Source organism: Syngnathoides biaculeatus, chromosome 20 (assembly GCF_019802595.1).
Source record: "Syngnathoides biaculeatus isolate LvHL_M chromosome 20, ASM1980259v1, whole genome shotgun sequence".
Taxonomy (NCBI): domain Eukaryota; kingdom Metazoa; phylum Chordata; class Actinopteri; order Syngnathiformes; family Syngnathidae; genus Syngnathoides; species Syngnathoides biaculeatus.
Genome location: NC_084659.1, coordinates 9,602,280 through 9,619,279, shown reverse-complemented (window position 1 = coordinate 9,619,279; position 17,000 = coordinate 9,602,280). Strand labels below are relative to the sequence as shown.

At 45.0% G+C, this 17,000-nt stretch overlaps 1 protein-coding gene and 1 non-coding gene across 3 annotated transcripts; one reads left to right on the top strand and one right to left on the bottom strand.

The window, feature by feature from the left end:
• The first annotated feature begins 5,703 nt into the window (after positions 1-5,703).
• slc38a2 (solute carrier family 38 member 2) lies at positions 5,704-16,781 on the top strand. Of its 2 annotated transcripts, none has more exons than XM_061807374.1 (16): positions 5,704-6,072; positions 6,995-7,102; positions 7,206-7,287; positions 7,393-7,508; positions 8,470-8,543; positions 8,612-8,704; positions 8,944-9,019; positions 10,726-10,808; positions 10,888-10,946; positions 11,120-11,272; positions 11,361-11,440; positions 11,568-11,668; positions 13,719-13,843; positions 13,931-14,072; positions 15,245-15,342; positions 15,429-16,781. In XM_061807374.1, the coding sequence occupies exons 2-16, from the start codon at positions 6,996-6,998 to the stop codon at positions 15,534-15,536; spliced, it is 1,497 nt and encodes a 498-aa protein (XP_061663358.1). In that variant the 5' UTR covers positions 5,704-6,072; position 6,995; the 3' UTR covers positions 15,537-16,781. The 2 variants fall into 2 exon arrangements, with proteins under 2 accessions (XP_061663358.1, XP_061663359.1); XM_061807375.1 differs by lacking the exon at positions 5,704-6,072 and adding an exon at positions 6,514-6,830.
• trnat-ggu (transfer RNA threonine (anticodon GGU)) lies at positions 12,344-12,416 on the bottom strand. The gene has a single exon. It is a non-coding gene; the product is annotated as a tRNA-Thr (tRNA).
• Positions 16,782-17,000: the final 219 nt, after the last annotated feature.

The following is a 17,000-nucleotide window of genomic DNA, read 5'->3' as shown; positions in this document are numbered from 1 at the left end:
TAATGGCCAAACCACCTCCCCGCCCGATCCACACCTCCGTGCGGTGGTGATTAAAAACAACAGCGCCCATGAGCGACGACAACGCCACGCCCAAACCGCCTCCCCGTCCGATCTACTTCCACCGCGGCCCGGCGCCACAACTAGCCAGCCGTGTTGACGGTTCGGCCTTGTCGACCAGGCCGGTGGCGATCCACAAGGCCTGCGGAGCCTGTCCTTCACCGGCTGGTGCACGGAAGCCTTCCGATGCGCACATCGACACATTTAACACCCTTGATTTACAGATTACACCCCCAGCTATTGTTTTTTTTTTAGTAGCTGTATACACGCCTACCAGTCATTTGGAACCCACAAAGTTCTCGTCCTTTGCACCTGTGCAATCCATTTTTCACGACGAACCGGGTCTTTTGGAAAAGTATGAAGAGTGAATCCATCCTCCCGAGCGTTGGAGCAATACCCAGCAATCCAACGAGCCGGCATTTTGGCTAACACGAAGGAACAACGAGCTACGTTCAAGCAGGTAAAACTAAACAGACGAGACCGCTTGAGTGGGCTAATGCTCTGTACGCCACTTCCTGCTTTTTCTCAAAAACAAATGCCTCGAGAGGATTTTCAAGGCGGGAGTTACAAAAAGCCATACACGTTAAAAACATGTTTTGTGGCGAAAAAACTGCTGGGTCCACACCGGCTGCCGTTTTTTTTTTTTTCATTAATAACATACTAAAAATCATCCCTTTCATGACAGCGGACCTTTAATGTACCTTTGCGCACATTTCATCCCACACCTTGTGCCGATACAAACCCAGCAACCTCTAGTTTTCTAATAAAGCCGGGAGATCATGAGACCTCCGCTGTCTATATTGTAACGAAAATCCTCAATGGAGGCGCGGCGTTCCGAGAAAGCGCACAGTTGGGGCAGGGTGACGAAGGTTGAAGAGCAAGAAAATCCCTCGTCTTGGGCTAGAAGGAGACTAGATTACAGTCTGGGTCGCTTTGCTGGAGGTGGTGGCGTTAAAGTGATCTGTTCAAATGCAGCAGGGGGGTCTTAGTAGGAGAGACGTAGCATGATCTAGGAAGTATTTGGTCGGTGCGGCTGTGCAAGATCATTTTGCAGCTCGGGTAGCGGCTGACAATTGGGTTAAAGGTATTAAAGTGAACATTAGGCACACTCGCACATTCTGAACAGCGGCAGTCGGAGAGGATCGAGCCCGCGAATGCTTGTCATTTTTTAGCTCGGAGCAAAATAACGACACAAAAGGCATACATACCTTCAAGAAATCCAGTTTCAGTTGCAATTTTGACTTTAAGAGGAAGTTCATTGTTGCATTCATCACTTACGTACCGCGTGCACATCCAACACCCTAGAAAGTGTAGTTCAGTGGCTTATAAATAAAGACTCAGCGTAAAAGTAAACTATTTTTTTTCTTATCCTCGCTTGTTTCCTTTTTTGATTCTTTTTTTTTTTTTTTTTTTTGGACAACATAGATCACAGATGTCAAACTCAAGCCCAGGGGGTCTGTTCCGCCCCTCGATTGGGCCGCAAAAGCAAATCATGTGCCACGACTTCATGTTTCCAGCTAACATACCGAGATTTGAAATTGTCTTCACTTTAAATCATACTATATTGAAAACAAACCATTTTTAATATCTTCTGATTTCGAAACTAGTCAGTGGCACGACATGAATTTGGCACACCTGAGCGAGATGACGCTGACAAGGATCCAAGATCGGAAATTGACGACGAAGACACATGTCGCTGGAAGTGCAAAGCGAAATAATATCGAGCAAAATGTCAAAAGCTGAGAAAAAAAAAAAACCACAATTTATGTAAAGGAAAAACTGTATCCAGAACAACTATAGCCCACTGTCGTTCTCAGTGGCTTTGTGTACATGTTAAGGGACTAAAATCTTAGGGATCGTAGTTCTGGGAATGTCACACCCCCCCCCCCAAAAAAAAAAAAGTTTTCATTATTAAAATCATATTTATGATCAGAAAGTGATTAGACTGAAAAGTAGCAATCGATCAATTGAGAAATATTAGCGCAGTTCAAATTTAGTACTCACCTAGCTAGTTTTACCAATTTAGCATCATTTCTTTTTCAGGATTTTTAAAAACATGTTTAATGTAGTTTTTGTGCTTATCTGGCCAGGTTCCCCTATCCCTTAAGACACTAGAAATAGATTTAGAAATCTAATTTCACATTATAAATAGATCATTTGCTGTATGCAAGGCCTTTCACAGCGTTTGCATTTCTAGTCCATAGTACCACGTTCAAAGACTCCTTGAGTTGATTATACCCTCCGTAGTCAAAATCGTTTGAAGCCGAGTGACTCCGCAAAGCCTCTCTCGGGCACACCCGTACAAGTCGTTGTGCAACGGCAAGCGCCGGCACTCCTTCTGCACAGTCATTTGGATCCGCGCGACGTTTCGCTAAAAGCCTAGCCGTTTAATAAACCTCTCAGGTGGAGAAGGTCGGCGTTACTAAGCTTCAGCGCGCAGACGCGGCAGTTCTGGTGGCCCATCTTGCGCAAGTCAAACACGAAAAAGCGCAGCTGTCGAAAAAGCCAGTTGAAAAATCTTAGCGGGTAGGAGACAATTTTGCTGCTTTGAATCCACCTGTGCTTTCCCTTCCCCAGCACAGTGGATCAATGAATGTCTCCCGATACATGCAGGTTCCGATTCTAATAGCGCAGATTGATTCTGTATGTCGGTGAGAGGGTACCGTTACCAATTGGTTTTACCCCTGTTCCACTTTTCTTGATCCGACTTAGGTCTACTGGGTAGAGGAGATAAAGTCCCAAACAAAGGCCTGTACAAAGCCAAAGCACGGGAAGGAGACAATTGTGGTTCTGGTTACTCGCGTTTACTTGTGTGCGTTTACATTGTCAACCGGCTTCCCGTTAACATATTACACACACAAATAAAATGTAAATAATTACTACAGGTTTAGCATCCTTTCCTACTACGACTCAGCGAGAGGAAGAAGACTTTACTCTTTGGTTGTGGTTCCTGAAACGACATACAGTAAGGAATTACACAAAGGGGGTGGTGTCATAATAGATTGCGTTAATATTTCAAAATCCTCGTTTGAGATCACAGCACAGTTCTGTTCTCTACTGTGAGCCGTCTGATTACTCACGCAGTGAGGTAGATCAGTTCAGCATGTACAGGAAAAAAAAATTGCGCAATGTGTTTGGGAGAGGAAAAAAGTGACCTAATACATGACCGTCTGGACAAAAATAAATAGATAGTAATAAAGTAATATAGTAATAAATAGATGGGAAACTTAGCAGCTTCTTGTGCGACTTTTGGTTATAACCATAAATGGAATTTTACTCATAGTTGGCATATTCATATCCTTCGGTGTTTCGGTTTCTGGTCTTGGGTTCCAGCAAAGAATGTCGATTTTCGGTGCATCACTAGTTATAACACAGCGGCTATTTGCCCGTCTGTGGGGTTTTGCACCTCTTTAGCGTTAAGCTAGTGCAAGGCAAAGTCGTGTGGTTTAAATACACGTACAGCGAATACTCGGTTCTCGAACGTCTCCGATCTCGGGCGAAAATTTCGAGATTTTTTTCGCTTCTGTTTTCGAACGAAAATCGGTACTCGAGCGCCTTCGACAAGACCCTGAAATAACGTAACGCGCGCGGCCCGACCAGCTGACCCAGAACGTGCATTGTTATTGGTCATTCGAACGCATCGCGAAAAAACCTGGAAATAACATAACGCGCGCGGCCCAACCAGCTGATCCACGACGCGCGTTGTTATTGCGTATAACGCAGCCTCTGTATGCAGGCGTGGGAAATATCAATTCGGTTTTGGAACCGCCTTCTGGAACGGATTGTGGTCGAGAACCGAGGTTGTACTGTAGTTGTTTTATGTTTCGTTTGACAGTAAACTTCAACTGGGAGAGGCAAATTGCAAAAATGAGTCATTTTTATTGCAGGTCACCACCTGTATTATCACCATTATTGCCCGTGTCGTAGTATTTTCTGTATGAATCACCTTTGTTTCGGAGGAAATGCGAGTTGATAATTTATCCAATGTTAGTCTTTTAATACTAAAGCAGAAACCGGAGCTGTGGAAGCTCTCGAAGCACGTGAAGTGTGTGAATGAGGATCAGGATGACCGTCGTCACATGACAGCGGTTGTGCGTAATCCCCTTCCGACCGGGAGGTTTGCTTTGAAGCGCCACTCTCACGGCCCTAATGCGGACCGACAGGCACCCCGGCCGCCTCTGGGGTCGCTCTTTACCTTTAATACTGGGCTGATCTATGTGCAGGGGGAATGTAACCTAATTCTACAGTAGTTGTTGTTCTTTTTCTTTCGGCTTGTCCCGTTAGGGGTCGCCACAGCGCGTCATCTTTTTCCATCCAAGCATATCTCGTGGATTGTCCTCTTTGACACCTAACTGTCCTCATGTCCTCCCTCGCAACATCCATCGATCTTTTCTTTGGTCTCCCTCTCGCTTTTCCTTTTGCCTGGCAGCTCCATCCTCAGCACCCTTCTACCAATATACTCACTCTCACGCCTCTGAACATGTCCAAACCATCCAAGTCTTCTCTCTCGAACCTCGTCTCCAAAACATCCAACTTTGGCTGAGCTCATTTCTAACCCTATCCAACCTGCTCACCCCGAGCGAGAACCTCAACATCTTCATTTCTGTCATTTCCAGTTCTGCAGTTCTACCGTCTCTCGTCCGTACATCATGGCCGGCCTCACCCCCGTTTTATAAATTTTGCCCTTCATCCTAGCGGAGACTCTTCTGTCACATAACACACCAGACACCTTCCCCCAACTGTTCCATCCCGCTTGGACCAGTTTCTTCCCTTCCTTACCACACTCTCCATTGCTCTGTATTGTTGACCCCAAGTATTTGAAGTCGTCCACCCTCGCCATCTCTTCGCCCTCCGCCCCTCTCATTCACGCACATATATTCTGTTTTATTTCGGCTAATCTTCATTCCTCTCCTTTCCATTGCGTACCTCCTCGATCTTTCTAATTGTTCCTCCGCCTGCTCCCTGCTTTGACTGCAGATCACAATATCATCTGCGAACATCACGTTCCAAGGGAATTCTAGTCTAACCTCGTCTGTCAGCCTATCCATTATTACCGCAAACAGGAAGGGTGATACTTACTTCCGTCCCAAGTCTAGCCTCCACTACTCTTTCCCGATGTGTGACTCATCATCTTTATTCCTCTGTAGTTCCCACAGCTCTGAACATCGCCTTTGTTCTTAAAAATGGGGACTAGCACACATTCCCTCCATTCTTCTGCCATCTTCTCTCCCACTCAACCTCATCCTAGTTGTTCTTTAATTTTTTTTTTTTTTTAAATTCAGTTCCGTCTAGAGATATTTTCAGCATTAAAATTCAGTTAATCGTCCAATTTGTAGGACAACGACAAATTCGGGCCTTCGCTACTTGTCCTTTGATAGCGTTTCAAATTAAGGCCCCCCCCCCCCACAAATATTTCTAATCAACTGCATGATGATAATGTTCTTTTTTCCGCATGATTTAGACACGTGTTCTAGTGGACTACAGCATTCCTGGCCTTTACCAAAGGGGGAGTGTTTCCAGGTCACAATCTGTTCTGTTTGTACACAGACCCTACGTCAGCGGGTCTATGCCCCCCCCCCCCTCACACACACACCCAGTGCAAAAACCCGCCCCTTCTTTTTCCTCCCTCCTCCCGCATGCCAAGGCTGATGCAATGCCTTATAAAAAAAGGGTGAGCCCACATCCCTCGCAGTAGCAGAACTCTTGTCCATTTCTGTGCGCATCGCGTTTTTCGAGGTAATTTTGGTTCAGTTTGACCTGAGGAAAAAAAAAAAACCTCAATTTTTTCCCCCCACATCAGTCGCCGTATTGTAATCGCGAACTTTGCGATTTGATTTGCTTAATTTGTGTCTTGTCTTTCAAATTGTCTGGCAACAACCGAGCATCCTTTTTTAAAAAAATTGATATACAAGGATCAATCAATTCTTGGAGTCTTTTTTTTTTTGTGATCATACCAATCGAGTCAACCTTTTGTTGAAGGGATTTTAAAGGGATCCAGCCACATCTTCTCAAAAGGTAAGAATGCCGGCATGTCGTGCTCTGAGGAAGAAAACCCACATGTATGACGACAAGGGTTTAAAATAGAACACGAACACGTTCTCCCCCCCCCCCCGTCCCCAAGTCATTACTGTTGAATTTCGGGGTGCATTTTTGTGCCATTTTGAAAAAAACGGGAACGTTTCCATTTGAACGCCTCTTACGTCTTACCGGGTCAGTCTCGGAACACATGAATAAATCATGAGAATTCTAGTCGGTGATGTTGCGGCGTTAAAACGATGACACACGCTGCAGAGATGATTTAATACACATTATATGATATAAGACGTGGAGTATGTTGGGGGGGGTAGACTAATCAGAGTATGATGTTGCATCAGGGTTTAAGTGGGTGGGGAAAAAAAAAAAAGGGATGAGAACGGAACAGCACGTGCTATTGTTTCCACTCGAGCCGGTCATGACACATAATGTCATTAAAAAGATCTGGCCACCCAATTTACCGCCCATTCGGGTGGGATCCGCATATTCGTACTTTACGAACATCAAAATGACAAGATGTGCTATTTACAAGATGCCAATTAACCCGGAAGGTTCATTTGAGTCCTAATTAACTGCTTCAAATTGTGGCCTGTTGTGCGTGTGTGTGTCCCCGCTTTTAATTCATTTTAAGCAAAATCCACACCGCGGGTTTTTTTTTTTTGGGTCATGAACAGTCTATAGATGGGCTGAGGTGATGGTTGGGAGGACTCAAGAGCCGGTCTGGTATTTTTCCACTGCCGGTGCGTCAAGCGCCCCCCCCCCCACTCTTTCTCCTCTCCCCTCCCTTTAACCAATAAGTCACGCGGGCCTACAAGCGTTGAGCTCGCACACTATAATATTGATCATTTCCAAGCCTTTTGGGGTGCTCAAACGAGTCATTTCTCCCCCCCCCCCCCGCGCGCAGAATGAAACAAACCGAGATGAGCCGTTTGTCTCGTGACGACGACAACAGCAGCACCAACAGCAACGACTACAACTACCAGGATTGCCCGAGCAAGGTCCCGCTGAACGAGTGAGGAACTTTTTGAAACACATCCAAAAATACAATAATAAATTAAGCAAAAAAAAAAAAAATCTGTATTTATTTCTATATGTTTTTTCTATGTCCCTTGAAGGCAATATGCAGACATGGATCCAGAGAGTGAAAACTTCCTCCCGGACAAAAACTCAGGCAAGAAGAAGTACGACACAGAATATGTAAGATTCGTTTTTGCCTTATAAATGTTCAAAACAGAGTCCAATTACACCCCCCCCTCCCCCTTCGCTAATTAGAATGTATTTATTTTTTTGCCTGTTCCACAGCACCAAGGCAATGCCTCATTTGGGATGTCGGTCTTCAATCTGGGCAACGCCATCATGGGCAGTGGAATCTTGGGGTTGTCCTACGCCATGGCCAACACTGGCATTGCGCTATTTGTGTAAGTACAAGACTTATCCGTACTGTCTTTACCCTAAAACAAAAAACAAAAACAAAAAGGGGGGAAATACACACTTAGACGCCTTACTTTTCTCATGACGCAGTTTCCGGAGGCGCAAGGTGCACTGCGGGTGCTTTCCCGCCGGTCTGCGATCATTGCAAAAGTGTAGTTATGCTACTCGCTATCATGCTTGGGTGAAATAGAAGAAACATTTTTTTTTTTTTTTTGCTCAAATGAGAGAAAAAAAAAAAGAAGCCGAGTCACTTCCTGGGCACACTTAAGCAAAGCAAATTTATTTGTATAGTGCATTACATACGCGAGGTAACTCAATGTACTTTACACGATTAAAGGCGTTTGAAAATGAAGCGATAAAACATTTAAAACGGGATAAAAAGAATAAAAATTACAAAGAAAATATAAAAAAAAAAACAAACAAAACTTGTGCATCAGTTTAAAACAAAGGAGCAAGCAGGTTTAACCGGGGCGTGCTCCCCGCGCAGGGGAGGGATTACGAAATTACGCTGGTGCAAGAGGACAAAGTGTACATAGGTACGTACGTATGATGCGGCGTTAGCTGTATGAAGAGGGGGGTTGCGAAATTCCGGGAACCTCGGTTGGAACATTAACGCCGTGCGGAAGGATATGCCGGCGAAATCCGTCGCTGTCAGAGAAGAAGATGGTTTAAAAAAAAAAGAAAAGAAAAAGCTCTGCCTCTCAAGTGTCCTGCAGATTAATTTCCATATTCTAATAATACCCCCCTGTGCATATGAAAAGTCCTAAGAGGATTCCAGTGCGGGGAAAACCTTTGCGACGCGACTTAATGCCACGATTGTGACTCACTCTCTCCTCAAAAAATCTGCGCTGACGCACAAGTCGAAATAAAGAAAAACAAGAACGACAACCCCATTTTTTTTTTTTGTCAACGTATTAAATATGCTTTTTTTTTTTTGTTTGTTTATAGGATCCTCCTTGTGGCCGTCGCCATCTTCTCATTGTATTCCGTGCATTTGCTGCTGAAGACGGCCAACGAAGGAGGTGAGCGCCCGGTTCGCGGTCCAAACGTTTGCAGGTTAACTCAACGTCTCCCGATCGCCCGTTTCTAGGCGCGCTGGTGTACGAGCAGCTGGGGTACAAAGCGTTCGGGTTGCCCGGAAAACTGGCCGCCTCCTGCTCCATCACCATGCAGAACATCGGAGGTGAGCGCGACGGAACGACAGCTCCGTATAAGATTGTGGAAAGGAAAATGGGAGTGCGGGGGGGGGGGGATTGGCTGCAGCTTCCAGTAATAACTTGAGTCACTCCGCAAGCATGTGCCGATTCCGCAGAACTAGCCAACCACGCGGCAAATATTTACGCAAGCTAATTTTTCCATCCTCCGACATCCTCCGCCTTGAACTCGTAAAAAAAAAAATCTGCTTTATTTTTGTCATTTCAGCCATGTCAAGCTACCTCTACATTGTCAAGTACGAGCTGCCCATTGTCATCCAGGCCTTTACAGGAAGTGACGACGGGTGAGTCCCATTTTCCACCGGGTCAAGAGAGTCTGGCACCGAACCGTACACGTGGAAAAAAAATTGCGGTTTTGGAAATGATGCCGTCCGTTGGAAGAACATCCAATTATTCTGCCTGTAGCCATATATCGCTGGATTAAATCGACGAGTAAAGTTATTTGTTGTTAAAAAAAAAAAAAAAAAACTTGGAAAGGGAAATTAAATCGTTTCGGCATGCAGAAAGACAAAATTCTGCCTTGTGGGTCAGCCTGGTGCCGCTTTTTAAACAATCACGAGACCACATGAACTGGCCAAGAGTCGAGTACTAGTAGTAGTATTACTTCCGAATCTCGACTCACGCTACTAGTCGCAAAAAGCCCACTTCCACACCACTGCAATTGATACAGTGTGATTCAAAAACTACATTTCTCAGCAAGTATTTTCATTTCAAATCTCAACTAATCCTGCTTTGCGTCCACGCGTTCAAAAAAAAAAGTTGCACGTGTGTGTAGATGTAAGAAGCTACATTGTGTGCGTGCACTTAAAGTTGAGGAGGCGCATGGCTAAGTGGCAGAGGGGAGGGAGGGGTACAGTATTTCCGAGTAGTCCTTCAAAGAGGCCTTTTAGTCGTCTGCAGCTGGTGCCACTCGGAGACAAAAGGGTGGGGTTGGCCCTCTCGCTGACTCACCGCGACCTTGCCTCGCATCCCTCCCGCACTGGATGGCGACTGCCCTGAGTGCGTCTTTGTATGAACTATTTTCGGCGGCGTTTAGCGCGAGGAGTGATTCTCAAAGTGGGGTTGAACTAGTGGCTCCCTCTAGTGGAACACAAAAGAATCACCGCCGAATTGCACTTGAGTTGTATTTAACTTTTCAGTACAATGCACTTGCGCTTGATTGCTCAACTTTTTACTGATCATGTACTTTTACTTCTGTTTGGCTCCGACTTGGGTATATTTTAATTTTGGACATGATGATGTTAGAATGGGAGCGAGGTACCACATCTTAAGTACCACTGATTGAGTTTTGATTTATTATAAAAACAGACACGTGTATGTAGGAATGTAATTTAAATGACCTGATCATGAAAAAAAAATACTCATCATGGCCATTGAATGTGACAATTACGGGAAATTTCAACGACAAGGAACTGTTCAGACCTACATGAAGCTGAATGGGTTAAAATTTAAAAAAAAAAAAAAAATGCACAATTTACTGAGCTACAGTAAATTCTCGGCCTACAGAGTGCACCCGGTTATAAGCCTCGGTAAACAAAGAGTTTAACGCCAGCGTGGGGCTAGCATTAGCCCGGGTCGAATGTTAGCGTGGGGCTAGCGTCAGCGTGGCGCTAGCGGTAAACTCTTTAAACTCTTTTTGTGTACCGTGGCTTATAGCCAGGTGTGCTAATGCTGCGCTAGCGTTAAACTAAACTGTGTACCGTTGTTTATAACTAGGTGCGCTGACGCCAGCACCGCGCTAACACTAGCGCCCCATCATCGCACAAACCGCAGGGTTGAGAGTGTGAAAAAAGTTGTGGCTTGCAGGCGGCAAATTACGGTACATGCTAATTAGATTAGATTAAAAAAAGAAAAGAAAAAGCGCAACACTGCAATTCTGAATGACTACAAACTACACAAAAACTATTTGTTCAAGTTATACCTTTGGTAAAAAAGCAATTGATATTGTGGGAAATGGAGACTAACGTATTATTTCTGTTGTGTTTTCCAGCGAATGGTACACAAACGGAAACTACCTGGTGCTGCTGGTGTCCCTCTTCATCATTCTGCCCCTTTCGCTGCTTCGGAACTTAGGTACGCGTTACCAAACGAGCAAACGAAAGAGGGCGTTGGCGCAGTCTTTTTAAATAGACGCTGTACTTCTTGTCTTTAGGTTACCTCGGATACACCAGCGGCCTGTCGCTCCTCTGCATGGTGTTCTTCCTCATAGTGGTGAGTGTGGAAAAAAAAAAAAAAAAGCAGCATTTCCTCATTCCACATACGCCACGTCACATGGTTCCAAGCTGAAAAGCCAACAAAGAAGCATAATTATTGCAATTAAAATATTGGCACAGAGTCTTCACGCAACCTTAAGTGTCTTTATTTAAAACGCCGTGTTCCCGCAGGTGATCATCAAGAAATTCCAGATCCCGTGCCCGCTTCCTCACGTGGGCAACGAGACGTCCAGTAAACACAACGCCACCGCATCGCCCGGCAACGCCACCGTCGGGGACTACAGTGACGCCTGCACGCCCAAATTATTTGTCTTCAACTCTCAGGTATTAAAACACCTAAGGGCGGGTAAATCCATTGCAACAATTTAGAGGTTGGAGTATTAAACGTGAATTTTTGTTCTCCACTCCCCAGACTGTTTACGCCGTTCCCATCCTGACCTTCGCCTTTGTGTGCCATCCCGCGATCCTCCCCATGTACGAGGAGCTCAAAGAGTAAGTCTCTTTCACATCGTTCCAAAAAGTGCAGCTGCTCCCTTATCCAGGCCGTGGCGGGTGTCTTTGTCCTTATCGCTTTTTATCGTTAAAACGTGGCCCTTTCCCCCCCTCCCCACCCGCGCAGTCGTTCCCAGAGGAGGATGCAAGGAGTTGCCAACGTGTCCTTCCTGGCCATGTTCGTCATGTACCTCCTGGCGGCCCTCTTCGGATATCTGACGTTCAACGGTGAGTTGCGACAAAGACGTGAACGCGGGTAGCAGATTAGCTAAACCGGACCGAATTTGTATTGACAAATACAGTTACCGTAAATCCCGGATGCCGTGCTAACGCTAACGCAAGCGCCACCGCGCTAACGTTAGCCCTGCCGCGTTAACAGGGCCGGTGCGAAGGTCTGAGGACTCCCCCGTGCTGACAAGTCTCCTCGCGATTAATGCGCATGCATTACTAACAGGGGAACTCTGGGTACGTAGCAGACACTTACTGGGAAACTCTCCCGGTCTCATAGTTCCCCTTCTTCTACATAGAGGGAGCTAACATACGTTTTAACTTTAACCCTAACCTAACCTTAAAACAAAAGTTAATAAAAAGATATACACACACATGTACGTTCGCCGTGTTTGTCTTTCTGAGATGTCCACAGCGACAAGTTGTCAAATGACACAAGTTGAAGCATCGATGGGGATGTTTCAGACTGGCCGGAAGTTTACAAAATATACGCGCATGCGCATTAATCACAAGGAGAGTTTTCAGCACCGGGAGCCCTCAGACCATGTGTGCGTCTCTTTCGGCTTGTCCCTTTCGGGGTCGCCACAGCGTGTCATCCCAGATGAACGCATATATATGTTTGGCACAATTTTTACGCCGGATGCCCTTCCTGACGCAACCCTTCTCAGGGAGTGGAGGCCCCAGTGGGATACGAACCCACAACCTCTGGTTTACCAAACCAGTGCTCTAACCACTGAGCTACGGGGCCCGGGAGCCCTCATACCATCACCCCGGTTAAAAAAAAAAAAAACCCAAAACATACTGGTAGAAATCATTGAGACACGGCAGTAACACGCAAACGCTGCGCTTAACAGGGCCGGACCGGTAAAAGTCACTTCCTCGGCACATATATTCCACCGGTCTCGCGCTTACCTTTTCCGCTCGAGTGCCCCCTTTGTGGGCGTTAGAAAAAAATGCACAAATTAGCCGCATCACTGCATAAAAGCGTGTGAAAAAAATTAGGGTACACAAGCCTCACGACCGGTTTTTAATGCAATTCAGGTCTCGGGGACACAGCTATGTTCACTTTTTTTTTTTTTTTTTACCCCAAAAGATCTATTTTTAATGCTCTTTGGAAACATATAATCATCTTTTTCCAACTTGAGTGAACCTAATTAGACAGCTGTGTACAATTTACTGATGAGCGAAACACCTGCTGCCGACTGGAAATTTTAGGCATTAAAAGAGGCAAAAAAAAAAAAGAATCAAAATTACATTATTTTTACTCACTATTGAGCATTTTATTGCTTTGTTGCACTGATTTGTTTTACAAAAAATTTCAAGAACGTGTTTCGACCCCTCAAAGCCAACAAGCTAAGCTAAAAAGCTAAAATCATTTGTATACGGGACACAATTTTGATCATAAATAACTGTCGTTTTCATTCATAAAAACTTCCTGACCCATAACTACCTGTTCGACTTCTTTTAAAGGAGCGACTTACCTACCGGAGCGAACGTAGATTCGACCGGCTCCAGCGCGGCTATCGCAGTGCATTCTGGGGCTTGTAGTTCCAGCGGCGCGTGGCCGCTCGCCATCGCGGTTGAAATTGCGCGATACGACAACGAGCCCGTCGGGTTAAACAACACGTTGATGTCAGTTTCCGCATGCAAGGGGTCAATATCCCAAATGTCAAACATCCAAAGTTTAAGGGGGAGTCGCCTCGTCAATAACAAATCCAATCAAACAAGAAAGACTGCAACCAGGTGCTCGGGTTGAGTTACGCAACGTGAAAAAGGCCACCCGACGCCAACGTACCGCAGCGTTGTTTGTGTTCCCGTTCAACGCGGGGAAGATAGTAGGGCCCTTGCGTATGCGCTCGAGCTGGTTATACAAGATGGAAGCGCCTCGTACGTGCGAACGCAGTTTCCCAACCTTGAGGCACTCCGTCTTCCAATGCACTCTGTTCAAACTTGTTTTTTTTGTCTAGAAATATTCTTAAAGGGAATTGTCTTGGGCCCTCACGAAGACAATATTAATTCATCTGCTTTTGCATTCCCTTACCACCCGTAGTGCACGTCGAGTCCGAGCTGCTGCACACCTACTCCAAGTTCTACAAGTTCGACGTGATCCTGCTGATCGTCCGGCTGGCTGTGCTCACTGCCGTCACCCTGACCGTCCCCGTGGTGCTCTTCCCCGTAAGCGTCATCGAAAATCAAAAAAAAAATCTTGGAACGCAATCGCCCCATTTCGGACTCCCGCGAACGTTCACCATCTCCCTGCAGATCCGTACCTCCATCAACCAGTTCCTGTGCGCCTCCAAGTTCAGCTGGATCCGCCACACCATCATCACGGTGGTCCTGCTGGCCGGCACCAACATCCTGGTCATCTTCGTGCCGACGATTAGAGACATCTTTGGCTTCATCGGTGAGTTTTTGTTCCGCCTTACATGACCCTGTGATCTTAAATCAAAAACTCAACCTTGGTTGACTTTAATCCTCTATTTGTGTTTACGTTGTGATGCGACCTGTGGAGGAGCGAAAAAGCTCAACCTAGATTTCAATGGACTATAAGCAATGTTCCCTCTAAGATGCGCACCTGCGCAATTGCGCACTTGTCGCGGACGCAAAAACCGATCCAGCGCAGTGAACCGCAGCCTGACCCTTTTTTTTTTTTTTTTTTTTTTCTAACAAGCCGCTGCTCGGCCAAACCGTGCCACACACTCTACTTCCTCGTTTACCTGACATCGCCCACCTCCGGCTCTTAAAGGGCTACACTCATAATTACAAACACCGCCCACCACCGGTGCTTTAGTTAGAAACGCAGTCTGGGCAACGTAGAGCAAAGACGAGTTAGACATGCTGCTTATGTTTACTTTTGTTAATAATGGCAAAGGTAAAAAAAAAAAAAAAGAAATGATGTCGCTTTAATGAATGTCGGAGTATGGGAATAATAATGAAGAAAAAGTGGTGAAACTGGACGAGTAATAAAGAAGGTCTGGTCTGAAGCCAAAGTAGTAGTACAGGATTATATGGTTATGTAATAGGGCGCAAAAAGCTAATTCTGTATTTTAAAAATATGAGACCTCATAACATTGACCTGAAAACCATTTGCTAGCATCGTTCAGCTTTCAACATGGATTGCCAAAGATATTCTCCAAGCAATAATTCAGTTTTACACCAAGAAGAACAGACGGGGATATCATTGTGGGTGAAAAACAAATAAATGAAACAAAGTTGGAGACGACATTTTAGTACATAGTTGGCTAGCAATGTATTTTTTTGTTTGTTGACATTTTCATTTTAGTGCCGCGCTAGCCTTAAACTCTGTTTATCGAGGATTATAACCAGATGCGCTAACGCTAGCGCGGCGCTAATGCTAGCACCGCATAAACCGCAGAGTTGAAAGCGTGTGGAAAAAAGTCACGGCTTGTAGGACGGAAAATTACGGCACTGTGTATCTGGGAAATTTTGAGTTTATAGCACGGAACATTTCAACACTCTACCTTGAAAGAAAAAAAATTTACTTAAAAGTATTGTGACAAAATATTTGTACTTGGGAACGTTGAATTCTAAATGTCGGGATCTTTGCTCGCACAGGTGCGTCCGCCGCCGCGATGCTCATCTTCATCCTGCCCTCGGCTTTCTACATCAAACTGGTCAAGAAGGAGTCGATGAAATCTGTGCAAAAGATTGGGGTAGGTTTGCAAAACTCACCCCCCCCCCCCTTGTCATGCTAAGGCCAAACAAGCTCAACTGGATTTTGTCTCTGCCTCCCCCTCAGGCCACGGCTTTCCTGCTGTGCGGCTTCGTGGTGATGATCGGCAGCATGAGCCTCATCATCGTGAACTGGGTCCACAACGCCACCGAGGAACACCCGGACGGACACTAAAGGGCGAAGTCAGCGAACTAATGAAGATCAAAATTTAAAACGAAGACACAAGACTTGATGCTTGGCATTGACTGAGAGACAGTACGCCATTCCGAGAGAATGTACACCCCCGAACTTGTACAGTTTGCCGTTTTGTCCGCACCACAAGTATGGTGATTATTTTTCCCCCGCTTTTTTTTTTTTTTTTTTCAGGGGCCTACATATATCTTCTTTGTCTTTACCCTTAATGTTACTGTTTTCGTAGTTCTGGTACAGCCGAAAAACTGAACGTGCCTCAAAGCAAAAATGCGAAATAGGTACAGGTCAAGGTCGTCTGGAGAGGAAAAAAAAAAACAAAACAATTAGCAGCTGACACTCAGGTACGGTTTTCTGTTTTACGCGAGTGCGGCTGTGACCTCACGTCAACGAGTCCTGCTGACAAAACAGTGCGAACCACCTCAAACATTCGCGAGAGGCAATAGACTTTGCTAGTCTTGCGTTGATTTATTTTTCTTTGTTGTGTGTGCCAAACGTATACCCACGAAGCGTATTTGTATACTGTACTGAAAAGCACTTATCGTTCAGCACACTGGCGGAAAACCCGGACTTGTTTCGGCCCCAGACCGCCGACCCAGTATTTGTGACCTTTCCTTAAAACTACAACAAAACCTGCCTTTTTTTTTTTTCCTCGCTAACACTGGGAGCTGCAAAGAAACTCACTGGACTCTTAAAAAACAAACAAACAAAAAAACCAACTGTACTGTTTAGGAAACTGCTGATGTTGGAGGGGCGTGCACGTGTCTGAGGAGAGGAGGCCAAAAAAAAAAAAATTTTTTTTTTTTTTCTTTCTGGGAGAATGCTTTGAAATTGACCATTTGAATTTGGTCATAAAAACGCCTGTCGAAACTTGCAAATGTTTTAAAAAAAAAAAAAAAAAGCAAGCGTACCAAAAGAGAAAGCGTCGAGTGCACGTTACGGCGGCTCGCTGTGCTTCCAACACTAACTCAACACCAAAACTGTCATCGTCGGAGCATCTATTTATGTTAAGACCGTTGAAGTTCATGTAAACTATTTTATATTTATATGATATTGTATGTGTGTATATATATATATGTACATATATCAAGTTCAATTGTATATATCAGTTTTTTTTTTTTTTTTTGCATTTGGACTTTTTTTGTTGTTGTTGTTCTTAATGAATGCGTGGGAGCTGTTAAAAAAAAAAAAAAAAAAAAAACGTTTGGGTTTGTTACGCATTTTGGTCACCGAAGTCAAGGCGTCAACTGTTCACCTGTCAAGACTGAAATGTCCTACTGTCAATTTTGTGCAAATTCTGTTACGTCGAGGCCACTGAGAGCGTAAAGGTCGCCTTGTACCCCTTTCTGACGGCCCTGGTTTGAGAGTCTGTGAACCATCAGCGGAGCTTGGGGGTGAAGAGGACTTTGCCCGCCAGTGTTAAAATTGTTTCAATGAAACTATGTATAT

Excerpts from the sequence above, each read along its gene's own strand:
- slc38a2 (XM_061807374.1), top strand. The coding sequence starts at position 6,996 with ATGAAACAAACCGAGATGAGCCGTTTGTCTCGTGACGACGACAACAGC. Across the intron at positions 8,544-8,611 it reads GAAGACGGCCAACGAAGGAG|GCGCGCTGGTGTACGAGCAG; the intron begins GTGAGCGCCCGG and ends GCCCGTTTCTAG. Across the intron at positions 14,073-15,244 it reads AGACATCTTTGGCTTCATCG|GTGCGTCCGCCGCCGCGATG; the intron begins GTGAGTTTTTGT and ends TTGCTCGCACAG.